Below are 22,890 nucleotides of genomic sequence, written 5' to 3'. Positions count from 1 at the left end.
TGACTATCTGTCAGGATCACCTGTACCTCTGTAACTATTTACTGATAGTTTTCCCTAATACATATATTTAATACAAAATAAGTAGTAGGTAGTTGATGTGTGAACATCAGGATAGCTGCTGTGTGAACATCAGGATAGCTGCTGTATGAACATCAGGATAGCTGCTGTATGAACATCAGGATAGTTGATGTATGAACAGTAGTTCATGTTATGTTTATCCAGACTCCCTCATGCTTCACCTTCCTGTGAAAACTGACAAAACATGTTGGTTCAAAATGGAACTCATGGAAAAGTATAACACACACACACACACACACACACACACACACACACACACACACACACACACACACACACACACACACACACACACACACACACACACACACAATTAACAATATAGTCATTTATCAGGAGCTGCAGAGTTACAAGGCCGGCAGTAGTTCAGGAGGTTAGAGCGGCTCGCTTGGGGCAGCGGAAGGTTCCCGGTTTGATTCCCAGCCCCCCCCCTTAGCGGGTTAGCGTCGAATTGTCCTTGAGCAAGACACTGAACCCCTAACTGCTCCTGATGAGCAGTTACTGTGTGTGTGTGTGTGTGTGTGTGTGTGTGTGTGTGTGTGTGTGTGTGTGTGTGTGTGTGTGTGTGTGTGTGTGTGTGTGTGTGTGTGTGTGTGTGTGTCAGATCAGAGTAAATATAATGAACTGTAGTCAACACACCACCTCAGGGTCAAAGGTCACATACAGTAGAGATAGTCAATAAATCAATGAAGTTTCAAATGTACAGTAATAACTAGGATACCATGTAAACATTACTCCTGTTTCCATAGCAACCCACCAACCTGACATCACGTCATGTTACCAGTGGTGTAAAGTAACATTTACTCAAGTACATGTACTCAATTACAATTTTGAGGTATTTTTTTACTTTCTGGAGTATTTCCACTTTTCAGTACTTTAACTTCTACTCCACTACATCTCAGAGAAAGATATTGTAGGAGGGGTTATATGTGTTGTATGTTTAAGGCCAAGAAGTAAAGTAGCCTTATCAGTTTGTTTTGGGACGTCTGGAGCCTTGTTTTTAAGGCCTTATATGGTGTCACAAAAATGTTCCTTTTTTTGGTAATTAAAATCTTTTCTTTTAAAAAGGAGTGAAAACAGCAGATCTACAAGCTCACAACGCCTCACATTGTGAGCTTGTAGATCTGCTGTTTTCACAACTTTTGTGCGGCACTCTTGTATGATTACAAAAAACAAAAAGGCATATTAATACACGCACACACGCACTCACGCACGCACACGCACGCACGCACGCACGCGCGCACACGCACGCGCGCACAAACGCACACACACCCACGCACACACGCACACACACCCACGCACACACGCACACATGCACGCACGCACACACACACACACACACACACACACGCACGCACGCACGCACGCACGCACGCACACGCACACACACGCACACGCACACGCACGCACACACACACACACACACACACACACACACACAGGGGATTGTTTGGTAGTTGTGTGCTGCTCTTTGTTTTCATTCAAATGACTTTTCCTCTCTCTGCTCAGTGTGTGGGGTGTGTTCTGAAAAGACACACTGTTGTGTTGTGTTGTGTTGTGTTGTTGTGTGTTGTGTGTTGTTGTGTGTTGTGTTGTGTTGTGTTGTGTTGTGTTGTGTGTGTGTTGTGTTGTGTTGTGTTGTGTGGTGTGGTGTGGTGTGTTGTGTTGTGTTGTGTTGTTGTGTGTTGTGTGTTGTTGTGTGTTGTGTTGTGTTGTGTTGTGTTGTGTTGTGTTGTGTTGTTGTGTGTTGTTGTGTGTTGTGTTGTGTTGTATTGTGTTGTGTGGTGTGGTGTGTTGTGTTGTGTTGTGTTGTTGTGTGTTGTTGTGTGTTGTTGTGTGTTGTGTTGTGTTGTATTGTGTTGTGTGGTGTTGTGTGGTGTGGTGTGTTGTGTTGTGTTGTGTTGTGGTGTGTTGTGTGGTGTGGTGTGGTGTGGTGTGGTGTGGTGTGGTGTGGTGTGGTGTGGTGTGGTGTGGTGTGGTGTGTTGTGTTGTGGTGTGTTGTGTTGTGTTGTGTTGTGTGTTGTTGTGTTGTGGTACCCAGAAATCCCTCTCTGTACTGTATGTTAACTCTTTAAGACCGGGAACGCATCTGTGTCGTTTTAAGATGTATTTGGCTATTCAAAACAATAGCAGATCTACAAGCTCATAGCGCGGCACCGAGTGCCGCGCTATGAGCTTGTAGATCTGCTATTGTTTTGAAAAATCGTGACAATGTGTGCAAATCGTTGAATATATATATTCATATTTTAAAGCAAAACAACTCAAATCTTTGCTTCTGGGGGGATTCTACAAATGTCTTCTGAATCCTAAAAGTTTTTTTGGGGAAAAGATCTTATGTTGCTATAATAATAATATCAGTGGTTCTCAAACTTTTTCATGTCAAGGACCTCCAAAATGATATGTATTTGCCCAGTGTCCACGGAACCCCCATGTCAAAAGGTTTTGTTCCAGGGACCCCCCAGAAGCAAAGATTTGAGTTAAAAACGTATTATTTTCAAAGCTTTGCACAAATGTTAGACTATGTCTAAACCTAACCTTAAACCTAACCATATTCACCTGTTTCCTAGGCCATTGGTTCTCAAAGTGGGGTCCGGGGACCCCCAGGGGTACTTGAGGGGGTTCCAGGGGGTCCCCAGCTAAATGATAGATTAGGCACCAAATGGACCCTTATGGGGCTGTAACTCTGAGAGTGTACAAATGGAATCAAATGGACCCTAACGGGTCCATTTGATTCCATTTTTACACTCTCAGAGTTAAATTAACATTGATTTTACAACATGAATTGGGGTCCCAGAGGTATAAATGTCATTACATGGGGGTCTGTAGCCCTAATGCATGTCAAACTGGGGGTCCTTGAATTTGAAATGGTTGAAAATCACTGCTAGAGCTGTAAAAAAAGAGAGAGAGAGAGAGAGAGAGAGAGAGAGAGAGAGAGAGAGAGAGAGAGAGAGAGAGAGAGAGAGAGAGAGAGAGAGAGAGAGAGAGGTAGACATGGCTCAGCAGTTGAATAACAGTGTAATTACTGTAGTGTTATTATAGGTTACTGTTATAATTCAACCGGCCGCAAAATGCTCCAATTAAAACGACACTGAGCCCTTTGTTTTGCTAACACAACAACAACAACCCAGAGACAGACCAGACCTGGCAACCTAAACAATCCCTCTGTTTGATTCACACACGTTGTTGTTCAAGAAGCATAAAAAAAACATTCAAATGAAGCAGGCTGTAATTCCTCTGGTTTAAAAAGCCTCTCAGAATGAAATTATGTTCACTTCTTAACCCATTAAAGGGATAGTTCACCCCAAAAAAATGACATTTTTTTCTATGGATGAGTCACTCCTGGGTATAGGGGCGAAAGACTAATCGAACCATCTAGTAGTTGTATTTTATAGTGTTTGTCTCATTCCTAAGACAATGATTTGATGACCAGCGGACCGGCAGGCAGTGGTTCTGGTAGGAGACAGAAAGGAGACTCTTTTGAGTCTATTAAAAAAAAAGGAAATGTGAATATTTGTGCAAATCTTTAGTTTGAATATATATATTTTATCAAAGTGAACATTTGTAACTCAAATCTTTGCTTCTGGGGGATTCTACAAATGTCTTCTAAATCCTAACAGTTTTTTTTTAAACGTATGTTGCTATAATATCAGTGGTTCTCAAACTTTTTTCATGTCAAGGACCTCCAAAATGATATGTATTTGGCCGTGGACCCCCATCTAAAAATAAATTGTTCCAGGGACCCCCCAGAAGCAAAGATTTGAGTTTAAAAAAAAGTAAAAAAAAAAAAAATCTAGTCAAAGATTTGCTAAAAAAAAACTAGATTTTTTAAAAATACGTAGCAGATCTACAAGCTCATGAGCTTGTAGATCTAAATAAATGTTAACATGACACAGAATGCGTTCCTGGATAGAGTGGGTTTAAGAAGTGTTCCAGGACACAGAACTGGGTCATGACGTGTTTTTGCCAAAATAAAAAAACAAACCCATGTAATCCTCAGAGTTAAACCTGTAGTATGGATTTGAACCCATGGCTCTCTGCTGCATTTTTAGAGCCAATAGAGCTGAGCCTGCCTGCTTGCTCAGGGGAGACATTAAACTTTGACCTTCAGGTCAAAATGGGTGTCAAACCAGAAACAGGATGGTGTCAAAGGTCATGTCCAACCTAGACACAGGATCTAAATGTGTCAATAGAAGAGCAGATAGACCAAATACAACCACCCCAATGTTATAAAGTTATATTGTATTAACATACTCTAATATACGTATTTTTGGGGCGGTGTAACAGTGTCCAAAGTGAGTTTTGGACACTGACCAATCCTGCACCAATCCTGCACCGTGATTGGCCAATAGTGTACAACGCAGTCTACAACCCTAACCCTTCCACAGTCAATGCAAATCTATACGTTTGCAAAGTCAGCCAATCACATTACAGCTAGTGTCATCACCACTAGCTGTAATGTGATTGGCTGACTTTGCAAATTCAGGACTGTGATTGGCTAGCGAAACACATGACACATGTGCAACGCTCTGATTGGTCAGACCCGTCAACGCTCTGATTGGTCAGACCCGTCAACGCTCTGATTGGTCAGACCCGTCAACAAAGTGATTGGTCAAGCTTCACGTGACACGTGGCTATAAACACATTATAAACACATATCGATGACATAATGTATCAAAGGCGCCGCTACCTTCACACAGGGTGTGATTTTTACTATTATTAGTAGTATTTACAATTTTCAGTACTTTTACTTCTACTCCTCTACATCTCAGACGCAAATATTATACTTTTACTCCACTACATTTATTTGAAAATCTTAGTTACTAGTTACTTTGTAGATGTTGATTATTATCACAAAACATACATTAACCACTTATAGCCCTATATACATTTCGGCCATTTGAAAAGCGATGCGACGCATTGTGAGCTTGCAGATCGGCTATTTTCAAAAGACTTTTATACAATGTATACATTTTGAAAACTTGTGAAATGGGACATTTTGCATAATGAGTAGGGTACATTTTGAATTCCGGACTTTAACTTGTAACAGAGTATTTCTACATTGCAGTATTCATACTTTTACTTAAAGTAAAATAATCAGAGTACTTTTTCCACCGCTTGTACTAATAAGTGTTTGACTAAATGACATTATTTAGGCGTGACTGCACTCTTGTTAGGTTAAGTAATAATGTGGTGATGTAATGTTTTATTACAAATATCACTAGGATTACATCATGCATTTCTGAACCCAGAACCCAGCCCAGCTGGCAGACCCAGAGAGCTCTGATCTCTGAGTGGTGTAAAGTAACTAAGTACAATTACTGTAATCTAATTTAGTGTAATCTTTAATGTAATCTTTTGACTTTATTAAATTGTATGTATTTTTTTTATGTATTTTTCCATACATTACTGTCTTGGTGACCATAAAGCCAGAGTAAACGTTATAAAGTGACTCCAGAAGTTTTTTAACCCATCAAAAAAAGCGTGTGATTTTAGATTTTTGCTTTGGCTAATCAAAAATATTCAGATGTACAAGCTGGCAGCTGTGAGTTTATACATCTGCTATTTTTGAACATTTTAGAAAGATCTTGAAAGAACCACTGGTTTCGAAGGCCTTTAGAATCAGGTCTTTATGGGTTAAAGTGAAACAGTCCTTTAACATGAAGGTTTATGTTACATCATCATCATCAATAATACATGAAAACCTCAAACAAGACTGAACACACCTCTACTTATTATTATGATCCTAAAACACACTTATATAACATGATGCATAACTATCTGTCCTCACAACACCTTAAAAACACTGTCTCCAAACCACACACACACACACACGCACGCACGCACGCACGCACGCACGCACGCACGCACGCACGCACGCACGCACGCTCGCACGCACGCACGCACGCACGCACGCACGCACACACACACACACACACACACACACACACACACACCCACACACCCACACACCCACACACACACACACACACACACACACAGTCACACACACACACACACACACACACACACACACACACACACACACACACACACACACACTCGCAGTCAGCCAGGCACGCCTGTAGTTTGGCTGTAATAACAGGTTCCAGCTGTGTGTGTGTGTGTGTGTGTGTGTGTGTGTGTGTGTGTGTGTGTGTGTGTGTGTGTGTGTGTGTGTGTGTGTGTGTGTGAGAGAGAGAGAGAGAGAGAGAGAGAGAGAGAGAGAGAGAGAGAGAGAGAGAGAGAGAGAGAGAGAGAGAGAGAGAGAGAGAGAGAGAGAGAGAGAGAGAGAGAGAGAGAGAGAGAGAGAGAGAGAGAGAGAGAGAGAGAGAGAGAGAGAGAGAGAGTGTGAGTGTGTGGCTCGCACACTCAATGCTCAAGCTCAGTGGGACTCATGTGTGGACTCGCAAAGGTGTGTGTGTGTGTGTGTGTGTGTGTGTGTGTGTGTGTGTGTGTGTGTGTGTGTGTGTGTGTGTGTGTGTGTGTGTGTGTGTGTGTGTGTGTGTGTGTGCATAAATCAGCAGTTTAAATGAACATGTTGTAACTTAAAACAGACACAGCTGTACGACAGAGAACAGGTTTTAGACTCACTGAGTGATTTCTGCACATCGTGTTCAATGAGAGTTTGAGGTCTTTTATAATCAATAGATTTTCTACTGTAGCTACTTTTTATATTCATTATTTTACAATGTATTGATTTATCAGACTCTCTTTATCCAGAGTGACTTACAGTAAAGAAGGTAAACAATGTAGTGTCTCAGTAAACTATAGGCTCACAGGTAAACACTAAATGACATCCTTAAGCTTGTGTTGAAGGAGAAAACAAGCGTAATTAACAAAAGCTTGAGAACAGATAATGACCATATGGTATGTCTGCATGTTTATCATATCTAGTGCTAAGGCTGAGGCTGAGGCTGAGGCTGACCACATCCTTCCATCCTAACCCTAAACCCTGTGTTTAGAGCAGGGGTGATGCAACTTTGATGATGCAGAGGGCCACTATATTTCCACACTCACTCCAGAGAGACACATTGCATATACTGTCAGACAGACACCTCTTATCTCTGTATTTTAACTTTTTTCATAAATTAATGCCGTACTTCGCCATTCTGTGTCATACAAAAGTAGCAAAAATAGCAGATCTACAAGCTCAAAACGCGCCGCAGTGCGACGCGTTTTGAGCTTGTAGATCTGCTATTTTTGCTATTTTTTAACTGGAATCCTGATTTTCTTTTTTGCTATCTTTTAATTGGAATCCTGAAAAGTAAGTTTTATTTGATTTCAAATGCATTTACTTATTATGTTAACTTTATGAACTTAAATACAAATACATTGGACATAAAAAAGACAATACAATATTACTAGTCATTAAGCTACTACTATAGACTGAAGTCATTAAAGCGGGTCATGTTTGGAATTGTAACAGTTGAAATCAATAATATATCAGTATTCCGATATTAACCTGCGGGCCGCATTAAGTGAAGGTGGGGGCCGCATGTGGCCCCCGGGCCGCCAGTTGCCCATGTATGGTTTAGGGTTAGGATATAATAGTCAAAACGGATGCACCGCCTTCCACTAAACACACATAAATAGCAGCTCTACAAGCTTTATGACACAGGCAACCCAAGCCTTCGTCTCCTCTCAAGTGTCTTCTCTTGTGTTGTGAAGAAGGCCTCACATTAACCATGGTGACTATCAATGCTTTTAAATTAATTTGAATTACATTTAACATTACATTAGACATGATTGTCTAAGAGGGGGGGGGGTTCACAGATTGTTCAACAAAGAAACATATAGAAGCTCTGATCATGATTAGAATATAAACCGGATATGAAGCCTCCTCTCCACTTCAGTTTCATCTTTACAGTCACGCAAACTTATCCTAATATAAATACAAATCATCTAAGTATACATAGCTTGCTGCTTAGCAGAAATGGAAATAAAATTATAAAATGTAAAGATATTTTAAAATATATTTTCGTGAAGTGCCAGTTTCCTCTCTGGGATTTGTGGAGTTGTAGTTCCAGACTCTATATAACATTCAGAGATTGAGGAATAGTTGTCTGGCTACGCGAGACTACACTGAGACCAACATGTTTAAAAATCAATATAAAAAATGGTCTTAAAGGTAGGGTAAGTGATTTTCTTTGGTTAAAATAAGTGTTAAATAACTCTATATTGTGATAGTACTCATTGCTATAGAGTGTTTGTTCCAGGGGCGTCAATTGGGTATGGCAGGCTATTGCAGCTGCCATACCCTGGCTCCAGGGGAGAAAAAAAAAAAGAGTACTTTTTTTGACAATAAATCGGGAAAATCAGGCAAAAATAAGAATTAAATAACATAACCCTAACCTAACCCGAATCCTAACCCTAAAACCGAAATAAAGTAACCAAAAACTGGAAAAAAACGAACTCAACCCGCCCAGAACCGCACAAAAATTTCGCGCGCGCGCGCGGGGGTGACCTCATGCACGCGCGCTGCGCGCGCGTGCATGAGGTCGTGTGCATGCTGCCATACCCTGGCTTTTGCTGAACTGACGCCACTGGTTTGTTCAGTAAAAGGAGTCTCCTTGTCTCTCCAGCTCTTTATTAAACAGAAAATGCATTTTCGTTTCAGTTTCAGTTTCATTTCCAATTTTATCCAATCAGGACAGAGAACTCAATCAGGATACAGATTAAACAAGTGAAATTGGAAGTGATGACACTAAGAAATGAGCAGACAAAATTAGAACTGGAACACTATACAAATTAAGCTTAAAAATGGGTACTTTCTCCTGATTGGCTGAGATTTTGACGCCTACCGAAAAATGTATTTTCTGTTTATTAAAGAGCTGGAGAGACGGGGAGACTCCTGTTACTGAACAAACACTCTATAGCAATGATTACTATCAGAATATAGTGCTTTAACCTTTTAACAAAATACTTTTTGTTTTAACCAAAAAATATCACTTACCCTACCTTTAAGTAATGTAAAGTATACATGATTTGAACGTGTACAGTATTCCATTGTGGTCCATGTACTCAACATACTTTTAGTTTTAACCAACTATAATGTGAAGACAAATGTTACTTTTACATTTGGGTAATGTCTTAAAGCATTGATTCTCAAAGTGGGGTCCGGGGACCCCCAGGGGTCCTTGGGGGGGTACCAGGGGGTCACCAGCTAAATTAGTTAATATAGCGTCACAATCATTACCCACTTTCACCATATTTTATACTTAGGCTATTCAAAAATAGAATCTTGTAGATCTGCTATTTTTGAAAAGTCCCTTGCACAAAACATTTTTGAGGTGGGGGTCCACAGCCAAATATCTACAATTTTAGGGGTCCTTGACATGAAAAAGTTTGAGAACCACTGTCTGAAAGGACAAAAGTAAGAAAAAATCTAATTATTTTGTTACTTTTATTTTTTGTATCCTTTTTCTTTGTCTTATTAGTTTCATTATCTGTCAGAGATATCAGACAGTTTGGGTTTAGTGTTGTTTACTTCCATTGTACAAGAACTGATCAGTTTATGTTTTATACATTTTAATTATTAAAATGTGTTAAATATAAACGTGTGATTATCTAAACTCAGTACTTAGTCTTTCCACTAGATACTTTCTTACTCGAGTAATTATTTGATTGAGTACACCCTGCAAGTACAGTATTATGTTAAACAGTACTTCTACTTGAGTACAGTTCTTTTGGTGCTACTCTACCCATCTCTGAAGCACGCACGCACGCACGCACGCACGCACGCACGCACGCACGCACGCACGCACACACACACACACACACACACACACACACACACACACACACACACACACACACACTGCAGTGATGATGGAGTCAGGATCTAGGCTCCGCCCCTCGGCACTGACGCAGTGTGTGACGTCACATCCTTACAACGAGACACCCAGTGTTGCCATGTCTGCTTGTTATAAGCGAATTTGGCCTCGTTTTCCCTGATAAAAATAGCAGATCTGCTATTTCCCCCCAAAAAAAGAATTGTGTAAACATGAGCTGCAGTCAGACATTAAGGATAAAAGGAGAACACAAACAATGCCTGGGGACTTGTTTCCAGGGTGGTCCTGTATTCAATTCATTAACATAGCTTGATAAAGACACGTTTTTATTTACTTATTTCATTATTGTATTAATTTATTATTATTAATACATTAATTAATTTATTGTCATTTCCCTTGGCCTTGTGTTTTCATGTTCATAGCCATGGTTGACATGAAGCTCGTCTATCACAAGCGTCATGGCGTTACTAGTTCCTGGTTTTTGAACTTTATGTATTTACAACTCGTACATCTACATAGACGTTCACATTTACAATATAAAGTACTGACCCTACGGCCATGGATGTAACAAGTTAAAACGCTTTGGTCTAAGTACCCGTATCTTCCATATTGTTCAATAAAAAGCATTTGAATCTGCTCGATGGCCATTTTCTCAACATTTTCTCCATGTGCTTTCAACTACGCGCCCTTATCGGTTGGGGGGTGTATTGCACTCTGATACATTATAACTCTATGAAAAAATGGCCATTGATTAGATTAAAATGCTTTTTTATTGAACAATACTGAAGATACGGGTACTTAGACCACAGCGTTTTAACTTGTTACATCCATGAACATGCGGCCATCACTTCATATTTGAAATATAAACGTTTATGTAGATGTACGGGTTGTAAATGAATACAGCTCAAACACCAGGAACAAGTGGCTCCATGACTGTCATGATATGACGGTCATGTTTCAGGGCTAGTGTTTTCTTAGACCACAGCGCTTGTTTCTCTCGCAAAACCAAAACCTGGCAACACTGCATCCCTCCAACGCCACACACACACACACACACACACACACACACACACACACGCTCGTGTTTAGTCTCAGTGTCTGTTATGTGAATGTAATGTGTGTGTGTGTGTGTGTGTTTCTGGTCTTAAGGATTACATTCATGGAGCTTTTCCAGCAGATCTCCATCTAGTTGTAGTTCTACAGATCTAGTTGTAGTTCTACAGGGTTTGTAGATCACCAGAACAAGGTCGTGATGGAACCACAAGGTTCTCCTCACATCCAGGACTCTTTGTGGAACATTACGGGTTCTGTGAGTCTCTGAGACTCTGACAAGGATCGGTTCGGATCTGGGACGGACGGACGGCTCGGACCCGGCCCGGGATTCGGACCCCCGGCCCGGCCCGGCCCGGCCCGGGTTCGGCGTTAGTTTATAGTTGTAGTTGTGGAAGCAGAAGCTCATGATGTGGAGCAGATCCTCTGATCCGTTTGAAGATGGATTTGACTATAAAACAGGTAACATAACGGTTTACTTTATCAGATCTATAGAAAACATAACGGTTTACTTTATCAGATCTATAGAAAACATAACGGTACACTGTTATCAGATCTACATAGTGTCTGGATGGACTCTAATATAGAACATATAGGTTATATTTTTATTATCAGATCTAGTAAATAGGATGGACTGTTATTATCAGATCTAGTGATGGACTCTTATATAAAACATAACGGTACACTAGTTATTATATCAGATCTACATAGTGGGGTCCGGGGACCCCCAGGGGTACTTGAGGGGGTTCCAGGGGGTCCACAGCTAAATGATGGATAGGAACCAAATGAACCCTTATGGGTCTGTAACTCTGAGAGTGTACAAATGGAACCAAATGGACCCTAACGGGTCCATTTGGTTCCATTTGTACACTCTCAGAGTTACATTAACATTGATTTTACAATATGAATTGGGGTCCCAGAGGTATAAATGCCATTACATGGGGGTCCGTAGCCTCTAATGCATGTCAAACTGGGGGTCCTTGACATTAAAGTGGTTGAGAATCACTGCTAGAGCCGTAACAAATCTTCTCTTATGGGGGTCCCTGGCATATCTTTTCAAATGGGGGTCCGCGGGCTAATAAGTGTCCATTTGGGGGTCCTTGACATGAAAAAGTTTGAGAACCACTGCTGTATAGAACATATGTTACATTATTATCAGATCTAGTAAATAGGATGGACTGTTATTATCAGATAGTAAATAGGATGGACTGTTACTATCAGATCTAGTGATGGACTCTTATATAAAACATAACGGTACACTAGTTATTATATCAGATCTACATAGTGGTTGGATGGGGAGCTGAGCTATTGCAGATGTGTTGTAGATCAGTGGTTCTTCTCTCCCCCAAATTGATCCACTTATATTGGCCTGCAGAGACAGACCCCCCCAATTATGAGGGGCTTGTGCCACACAGTGCCAGCACAGGGACCCCTAGGGACCCCCAGTGAGTTCAGGGACCCCCCCATACGTATTAAGATAAAGATTTGTCCACGTTGTGTCGATAATAGCAGATCTACAAGCTCTGTGTGTGAGCTTTAAGTAGATTTGCTATTTTTCGTGCTTTTTAAGTGTTTTTTAAAACTATGCTGTCCACGTTTTTTGTTGCTTTCATTATTGGGGGACCCCCTGGGACCCTCCTCCTCCTCAACGACCCCACTGTAGGGGTCCGCGGACCCCCTGTGTATGGTACACACAGTGTCCACCATGTGAAGATCATATGTTTATCAATTATGATTCTAACATGAACATAACATACAGATGGTTAGCATAGACCTGTAAGCTAACTGTTAGCATGGTGCTGCTGGATACATGCTGACTGATAGAGCTTGTAGATCTGTTCTTTCTGGGGAGGATGGAGGGAGTCTGTTTTTAACACAATGTTGTTTTCCTTGGTTTGTCAACATAGTGACTCTGTGTGTCAGTTATTACTGTAGTGATTTAATGTTATATCTATCTATCTATCTATCTATCTATCTATCTATCTGTCTGTCTGTCTGTCTGTCTGTCTGTCTGTCTGTCTGTCTGTCTATAGCATTGGTTCTCAAAGTGGGGTCCGGGGACCCCCAGGGGTCCTTGAGGGAGTTCCAGGGGGTCCCCAGCTAAATGATAGATTAGGCACCAAATCTTATGGGTCTGTAACTCTGAGAGTGTACAAATGGAACCAAATGGACCCTGACGGGTCCATTTGGTTACATTTGTACACTCTCAGAGCTACATTGACATAGATTTTACAATATAAATTGCGGTCCAAGTGATAGAAATGTCATTAAATGGGGGTCCGTAGCCTCTAATGCATGTCAAACTGGGGGTCCTTGAAATTGAAATAGTTGAGAATCACTGCTAGAGCTGTAAAACATCTTCTCTTATGGGGGTCCCTGGCATATCTTTTGAAATGGGGGTCCGCGGGCTAATAAGTGTCAATTTGGGGGTCCTTGACATGAAACAGTTTGAGAACCACTGGTCTATTATGCTGACTCAGAGAGCTATTAGTTGTACAGTCAGTCATACGTATATAATGAACTCTCTCTGGTTTACATGTAAATAATTGATATTTAGAGCTCGGTGACGCAAGAGAGCCTGAACGAAATGTGAATCTAAACACATTATAATGAAGTTTGTGTGTGTGTGTGTGTGTGTGTGTGTGTGTGTGTGTGTGTGTGTGTGTGTGTGTGTGTGTGTGTGTGTGTGTGTGTGTGTGTGTGTGTGTGTGTGTGTGTGTGTGAGATGTCTTAGCAGTTTAACAGTAAATGGATTAGTGTGTTCTCTGCTCTCCAAGCTTCCTCTGACCTGGTTAAGGTCATGTTCACATTCACTACTAGCTGCAGCGTACAGGGGTTGACTCTGACCGCTGACCGTTAGTGTCAACCGTTAGAGTCAACTCCTGATCAACTTGAAACTAACGGTTGATCAGAGGTTGACACTAACGATTGCCCGACTGCAAGTAAATATAAGGTTGTGGCCGGTGGAGTGCTTTGTGCTTTCAGGTCGTCCTACGGGCGAAATGTGCTTGAGCGGGGGAAGCAACCTTCTTTAGTTCACTATAAACACAACACAAGATGCAGCATGTCTGTGGAATATAAAATGAGTCATGTTGTATAGCTATTGAGATACATGGCATAAATATTGATGTATGTCCATATCACACAGCCCCACAATTCCTAAGTAAAGTAAAAAAAAAAAGAAAAGAAAGTGTTAAAGGGCAAGACCACTTTGGTAGAGGTGTGTGTTGTGTAGGTACCTTGCCATGATGTAACTCCAAAGGTGGGCAAGAAATCAAAAATAATTGCTCCATTGATTAAAAATTGATAATTCAAAATATGCTCCTCATTGACTTACATTGTAAAGTAAAACAGCTCTCAAAGTCACTCTTTTACCACATAAACGAATGCAAACAAAGTTGATTCAGACAATATAGAACATCACCAAACCCAGTACTGTTTTTTTTAAATAAAAAATGTCAACTTCCTGTTGATTTTACCATTTTTATTAAGAAGAAAACCCAGATTGGATCTGCGGATCCGGATTCGGATCTTCAAATAGCAGAGTATTGGACTCGAGTCATAGTGACTGACTCGAGTCTGACTCGCAAGTCATATTTGACGACTTGCGACTCGACTCGGACTTTGTATGTAAAACTTGCGACTCGACTCGGACTTTGAATGTAAAACTTGTGACTTGACTCGGACTTGGAAGGTAAAAGACCAAGAGACTTGAGACTCGACTCGACTTGCTAGCCAATGACTCCCGACTCGACTCGACTTGAGACAAGATGACTCGTGACTTGTTTTGTCATCGGAGTTCCCCCCGCATAATAAACAGAGCAGTTGAGATTTCATTCGGCCAGATCTTTCTCAATTTTACTTGAATTCTTATAATTTTAATGTTTATATGATATGTAAAGCTTATATTTTCATTTGGTATCAGTCATGGATTTATTATAATTTATTATAATTTATTTTCTTATTTTCTGTAATTTATTTCCACGCGCAATCGCGCATAATAAACAGCGCAGTTGAGATTTCATTCGGCCAGAACTTTCTGAATTTTACTTGAATTCTTATAATTGTAATGTTTATATGATCTGTAAAGTTTATATTTTCATTTGGTATCAGTCATGAATTTATTCATAATTTATTATAATTTATTTTCCTATTTTCTGTAATTTATTTCCACTCGCATCTTCAAGCCATGGTGCCGTAGATACATAACCGGAAAACTCGCCCCAAAACACCATCGCCCCCATTTATTTTCGCGGACCAGCGGTTCTTGTATTCCTGTATTTGTTTTACTGAGGATAAGGTTAGAAATAAGTTTACGGTTAGCCATGTTATTAGTTTTACTGAGGTTACGTTTAGGAATAAGGTTAGGTTTAGGCATAGTTTAATGAGGTTACGTTTAGGAATACCAGGTGAATATCACCGGATTTCCCCCGGGGTGACTGTTTTGGGGCGAGGGTTTTGGTGTTCGTCTGCAGTGGGCAACAGTGCATGCGTCCGCAATAATGCTATCAGGATCAGATTATTAGATATTATTATCAGATATTAGAAGTATATTGGGTACCAAATATACTTACCAAAGAAGTTTTACTTTGGGAAGGTTTTCAGACTCATCCATTCATTGCACTGACCCCAGTTTATATATTTGCAATGGTTCAGGTTTCTTTATACCTGCCCAATAATCTCTCTCTCTCTCTCTCTGTGTGCGTGCATATGTACAGTATATGTGTATATATATATACATATATATATATATATATATATATATATACACACACACATCATATCATGATCAGACATGTAATGTTGTAATGGATAAATGAACAGCTTTATGCTGGTTTAATTCTTGACTTTAAGATACGGTTTCTCTCTTCCTGAGTGCTTTGTGGGTGGGCTGGGGAACAATAGTAGTGAGGGACTTGACACAACCTTGTGACTCGACTTGTGACTCGGCTTGACTTGCCCACAACAGAAAGACTTGGGACTCGACTTGGACTTGGGACCAAATGACTTGGGACTCGACTTGGACTCGTACCGGAGGGTTGGATTGACTTGGGACTCGACTTGGACTTGGGACCAAAGACTTGGGACTCGACTTGGGACTCGGACCTGAGGGTTGGATTGACTTGGGACTCGACTTGGACTTGGGACCACATGACTTGGGACTCGACTTGGACTTGGGACCAAACGACTTTGGACTCGACTTGACTCGGACCGGAGCGACTTGAACAATACTCTGTCAAATAGTAAAATCAACAGGAAGTTGACATTTTTATTAAAAAAACAAACAGTACTGGGTTTGGTGATGCTCTATATTGTCTGAATCAGCTATGTTTGGGTTCATTTATGAGCTAAAGGAGTGACTTTGAGATCTGTAAGTCAATGAGGAGCATATTTTGAATTATCAATTTCTAATCAATGGAGCAATTATGTTTGATTTCTTGCCCACCTTTGGAGTTACATCATGGCAAGGTAACTACACAACCCAAACCTCTACCAAAGTGGTCTTACCCTTTAAAATGAACGGTAATACAAATTTGACCTATATCCTGATTTAGTAGAATATGAGCTCATTGAGCTGTACTCTGAGACTCTATCCCTTTAAGACACATATAAGGCTACAACGGATACAGGCAGACAGACAGACAGACAGACGGGGGGAGGGGGGGGGGGGGGGGTGTTTAGGCTGTCATGTTCAGGTGGTAAACAGTGATGCAATACGTCCAGCTTTCCTCCTCTTCATATCACTGTAAACACAGTCTGCTGTTGACAACCAATCACCTGCCCTCTGAGACACATTGACCAATCAGGACGGAGCGTCATCAAAGCCCTGCAGTGAAGATAAGATGCATAATTAATTAATAGGTAGATCATGTTTAATAGTTAAATGATTGATCAGGTACATGGAATTCAAGCATCATGACGTTAAGGAAGGACATGCATTGTGTCATAACCATTGTTTTACACTTTGGCTGTACAAAAATAGCAGATCTACAAGCTCATAGCGCGGCACATAGAGCATTTTTTTTTAATTTGTCTCATTCCTAAGACAATAATTTGATGACCAGCGGTTCCGGTAGGAGACGAGCTTGTAGATCTTCTTTTTTTTTTAAATAAAATTGTGATTTATTTTTTGTAAATCTTTGAATTTATTTATTTTTAAAGCGAACATTTTCAACTCAAACTTTGCTTCTGGGGGGTCCCTGGAACAAAACCTTCTCATGTCAAGGACCCCTAAAATTATATGTTTTTGGCCGCGGACCCCCATCTCAAAATATTTAGTTCCAGGGACCCCCATTAAAAAAGTGTCGCTTTAAAAAATATGCAGAGCCTATATTCAAAGAGTTGGACACATTGTCACGATTTCTTTCTCCAAAAAATAGCAGATCTACAAGCTCGTAGCGCGGCACTCGTGCGGATCTACAAGCTCACACCGTGTCGCATTGTGAGCTTGTAGATCTTCTATTTTCACTATTTCTTACAAGTAATTATTTTCCTCTTTTAAACAATTTATTTGATTACCATAGAAGTGCAAGGATTGTTATAAATAAATGCTGGTTAGGCTTATCAGATATAATAGCAGTGTTAACAGTGAGCCTTCCTGTATCTAGGAACTTGGAACTGAAGACACAAACTGTGTTGAACCCCACTCCTGGGTGCAGCGTATCAGATGCGTATCAAGGTATCAGATACGCCGTTTCAAACTGTTTTTGAATGTATACGGTGGCGACGGAAAAAATCTGCAGGCCATACGGCGTATACAGCGTACCACGGTAGAACACACCACTGCGGTCCACGGCCCGCACATGGGTCCTGACCCACTGTTTGGGAAACGGTGGTATGGAAAGTGAAACGATGAGTGCATTTTGTTTTGTTTTGTTATGTAAACAAAGTCACATAGTGTGCCTTTAAAGCGTGGTGCATTCCACAGCATGAAGACGGTGAACAGAACAACATGGAGGAGGATAATTGTCTTATCTCTACAGTGACTCACATGTACATGTAGGACAGGATAGATGACTCTCTGTCTAAATGGATTAGCATCTAGAAATAGAGCAGCTTTCTATGAGGAGGTCACTCTGTCACTATGGAGGAGAGCAGGGGTCCTCAACGCTTTGTCAGGTCAAGGACCCCTTTAGCTGAGAGACAGATGAAGCAGGGACCCCTTACCTGAGAGACAGATGAAGCAGGGACCCCTTTAGATGAGAGACAGATGAAGCAGGGACCCCTTTAGCTGAGAGACAGATGAAGCAGGGACCCCTTTAGCTGAGAGACAGATGAAGCAGGGACCCCTTTAGCTGAGAGACAGATGAAGCAGGGACCCCTTAGCAGAGAGCAGTGGTGGAAAAAGTACTATTATTATTTTTTTTACTTACTTTGGACAGACCCATGAAGTTGAGTGAATCATACAAGCTGTGAATAAGTGCTTGTTGCATTATGTTCATACAGGGAGAAGTCTGTACATGCTGTAGAGGTCGACAAATGAACATCCTCCTATAATTTGACAAACCTCTGAGAGCAAAATGTGCAATTGCGACAGGATGTGCAATAACCCCACGTTTGCAACTACTTTGGCCTGCGCACTTCACCGGGTACGGTCTAGTTACAATAATGTTTGATTTCATAAAGTTCTAGCCTGGCAGAGGTACAGGGCTCTGTGTGGAGTTTACATTGCAGTCTTGGTTGACCTGCAGCTCAAATCCACTACCAGCTGTTCAGCCTTCAAATCCAGTCCTATATTGTGCTGATCAGAGCCAATGGTCAGTGAGTTATGTCCATTTGAAGTGTTAAACACTGCTGTAGTGCTTTATGTCTGTAATGCAGGTTATTGTTGTGTGTCTGTATGCTGTCATGGCATCTCTGCTCAGGAGCTGTTACTGACCTGATACTTTCAACATCTTACAATAAATACACTGAATAATCCATGTACCGCTACGTCTGTTCACGTATATCTATCTTTAACTTTTCTGGAGTATTTCCAATTTCCAATACTTTTACTTCTACTCCACTACATCTCAGAGGCAAATATTGTACTTTTACTCCACGACAATTATTTGAAAACTTTGGTTACTGGGTACTTTGCAGATATAAATGATGATATTATGAAACATACATTAACCACTTTAGCTCTATTTTATGCATAGGCTATTTAAAAAAAATAGTAGATCTACAAGCTCACGCGTTGTGAGCGTTGTGAGCTTGTAGATCTGCTATTCTCAAACATTTTAGTACTTTTACTTTTGGTACTTTAAGTATATTTTGATGCCAATACTTTTGTTCTTTTACTCCAGTAACATTTTGAACACAAGCCTTTTACTTGTAAGGGCGCAATCCCACCGTCTAACCTTAACCCTTCGTAGACTGACTGACTGCACATCTTCTCCAGGAGGACGAATGATACTCGAAAGGTATACTCGAGTTTTCGAGTATACCTTTCTGTTGAGCTGCAAGTCAGGAGTTCAGCTAGACACACACACACACACACACACACACACACGCACACGCACACGCACACGCACACGCACACGCACACACACACAAAGTGATTTTCTGCACTGCACGCCTGGGAGGATGTGAGAATGTCTTGTCATCAGAAAGTCACTCCAATGTGTTTTCTGCAGCTCGTTCAACCTGACGTTGTGTTCTGTTATAGAGGCTGGACTCTAAGATGTGTTGCAGGTATTCGTTTAGGGCAGTTTTGAAAGTGAGTAGGGTTTTACACTCCTTTACTCCTTTTGGTAGGGCATTCCACATGTTTGTTGCATAGCAGGAGAATTCAACCCCTTGTTTCAACCCAGACGTGTTGTGAGCTTGTAGATCTGCTATTTTTTAAAAGATATTTATACATTTGAAAACTTGAAATGGGACATTCTGCATAATGAGTACTTTCTACTTTTGTATAATTTTGATGCCAATACTTTTGTACTTTTACTCAAGTCAATGTTGAATTCCGGACTTTTACTTGTAACAGAGTATTTCTACATTGCAGTATTGATACTTTTACTTAAGTAAAACATTTGATAACTTTTTCCCCCACTGGATACAGGCCTACTGTATGATACAGGCCTATGTATGATACAGACCTATGTATGATACAGGCCTATGTATGATACAGACCTATGTATGATACAGACCTATGTATGATACAGACCTATGTATGATACAGGCCTATGTATGATACAGGCCTATGTATGATACAGGCCTATGTATGATACAGGCCTATGTATGATACAGGCCTATGTATGATACAGACCTATGTATGATACAGGCCTATGTATGATACAGGCCTATGTATGATACAGGCCTATGTATGATACAGGCCTATGTATGATACAGACCTATGTATGATACAGGCCTATGTATGATACAGGCCTATGTATGATACAGACCTATGTATGATACAGACCTATGTATGATACAGACCTATGTATGATACAGGCCTATGTATGATACAGGCCTATGTATGATACAGGCCTATGTATGATACAGGCCTATGTATGATACAGGCCTATGTATGATACAGACCTATGTATGATACAGGCCTATGTATGATACAGGCCTATGTATGATACAGACCTATGTATGATACAGACCTATGTATGATACAGACCTATATGTATGATACAGACCTATGTATGATACAGGCCTATGTATGATACAGGCCTATGTATGATACAGGCCTATGTATGATACAGACCTATGTATGATACAGACCTATGTATGATACAGGCCTATGTATGATACAGGCCTATGTATGATACAGACCTATGTATGATACAGACCTATGTATGATACAGGCCTATGTATGATACAGGCCTATGTATGATACAGGCCTATGTATGATACAGGCCTACTGTACTCCTGCTGAAGCCAGGCTCAGAGGACATTATTGTGAAGTGATGACACACAGGGTTCAGGTTGAAGGTTGTATTATTGTCACATGTTGTGTTCAGGTACATAAGAGTCACATAGAGAGGTGCTATAGATGTGTGACGGCTCTGTCATTTACATACAGTACATTACAGTATGTGTGATGTTGCAGTGTATTTTGGGTGGTCCCCAGTTCAAATATGATTATTTTGGGGGGTCTCCAGTTCAAATATGATTATTTTGGGTGGTCCCCAGTTTAAATATGATTATTTTGGGGGGTCTCCAGTTCAAATATGATTATTTTGGGTGGTCCCCAGTTTAAATATGATTATTTTGGGGGGTCGCAGCCTGAAACGGTTGAGGATATCACTGACCTAGATGGTAGAATATTTTCTCTGGTAAACGGAAGCGTTGTGGAGAGGGTCATAAAAGGAACCTTTGTTCTGGGGGTCTATGAGGGTCTATGAGGGTCTATGAGGGTCTATGAGGGTCTGCATACATCTCAGTGGAACAATCAGATTACATGTCTGAGGTCAGAAGGTCATGGATGGAGTCTTATCACATGGTTCACGGTCTCTCATGACCCGCGTCATGTGGCCCATAGTTGCTTCTTTTGGGCTGGTTTTCCTAGACCTAGTTGCTTGTTTCTCTCGGAGAATCTGGCAACACTGTTTAGGAGCCGTTTACACACGCTGACGATCAGTACAGTAAACCACAAAGTGCCGTTTGCGTTCTCACTTTTTATTCTGCGTTTACAACAGAGGCGCGGCAAACAGTGATTGAAAACGCTGTTGTGTGCACGCCAGGTGCACGTGTGCGTAGAACCACTTCCGTTCTACCTCCCCAGTGAGTCAACACCCTGACTCTGTTTGACCAGAATGGAACAGAGCCTTCATTAGTATCATTGTAACAATCAGAATGGAACAGAGCCTTCATTAGTGTCATTGTAACAACCAGAATGGAACAGAGCCTTCATTAGTATCATTGTAACAACCAGAATGGAACAGAGCCTTCATTAGTGTCACTGTAACAACCAGAATGGAACAGAGCCTTCATTAGTATCATTGTAACAACCAGAATGGAACAGAGCCTTCATTAGTATCATTGTAACAACCAGAATGGAACAGAGCCTTCATTAGTGTCACTGTAACAACCAGAATGGAACAGAGCCTTCATTAGTATCATTGTAACAACCAGAATGGAACAGAGCCTTCATTAGTATCATTGTAACAAGCAGAATGGAACAGAGCCTTCATTAGTATCATTGTAACAACCAGAATGGAACAGAGCCTTCATTAGTATCATTGTAACAACCAGAATGGAACAGAGGCTTCATTAGTGTCATTGTAACAACCAGAATGGAACAGAGCCTTCATTAGTGTCATTGTAACAACCAGAATGGAACAGAGCCTTCATTAGTGTCATTGTAACAACCAGAATGGAACAGAGCCTTCATTAGTATCATTGTAACAACCAGAATGGAACAGAGCCTTCATTAGTATCATTGTAACAACCAGAATGGAACAGAGCCTTCATTAGTATCATTGTAACAACCAGAATGGAACAGAGCCTTCATTAGTATCATTGTAACAACCAGAATGGAACAGAGCCTTCATTAGTGTCATTGTAACAACCAGAATGGAACAGAGCCTTCATTAGTGTCATTGTAACAACCAGAATGGAACAGAGCCTTCATTAGTGTCATTGTAACAACCAGAATGGAACAGAGCCTTCATTAGTGTCATTGTAACAACCAGAATGGAATAGAGCCTTCATTAGTGTCATTGTAACAACCAGAATGGAATAGAGCCTTCATTAGTGTCATTGTAACAACCAGAATGGAACAGAGCCTTCATTAGTATCATTGTAACAACCAGAATGGAACAGAGCCTTCATTAGTGTCATTGTAACAACCAGAATGGAATAGAGCCTTCATTAGTGTCATTGTAACAACCAGAATGGAACAGAGCCTTCATTAGTATTGGGCGTAGACATGGGGTCAAAGTCGTTCTACTGCTACTGTACGCCAGCGACATGTTGGCTAGTGAAAGTATGTCACGTTAGCATCATAGTGACCCAGATACATAGTTAGCCAGCTAACCGA

At 40.8% G+C, this 22,890-nt stretch overlaps 1 protein-coding gene across 2 annotated transcripts in view; it reads left to right on the top strand.

The window, feature by feature from the left end:
- cep85l (centrosomal protein 85L) overlaps positions 1-22,890 on the top strand; it is a 93,512-nt gene that overhangs the window by 2,263 nt on the left and 68,359 nt on the right. Inside the window, exon 1 of one of the 2 annotated variants that reach the window (XM_084082633.1) lies at positions 11,055-11,381. The exons of the other annotated variant lie outside the window; for it this stretch is intronic. Coding sequence (XP_083938759.1) covers positions 11,327-11,381 — 55 coding nt within the window. The 5' untranslated portion in view covers positions 11,055-11,326. Of the gene's footprint in view, positions 1-11,054; positions 11,382-22,890 lie in introns of those variants that run through there. 2 annotated transcript variants of the gene reach the window in all.

The sequence above is a fragment of the Gymnoscopelus microlampas genome (assembly GCF_963454915.1).
Source record: "Gymnoscopelus microlampas genome assembly, chromosome: 16".
Classification (NCBI taxonomy): Eukaryota; Metazoa; Chordata; class Actinopteri; order Myctophiformes; family Myctophidae; genus Gymnoscopelus; species Gymnoscopelus microlampas.
The sequence above is the reverse complement of the archived record's forward strand: the minus strand, read 5'-3'. Positions and strand labels throughout refer to the sequence as shown.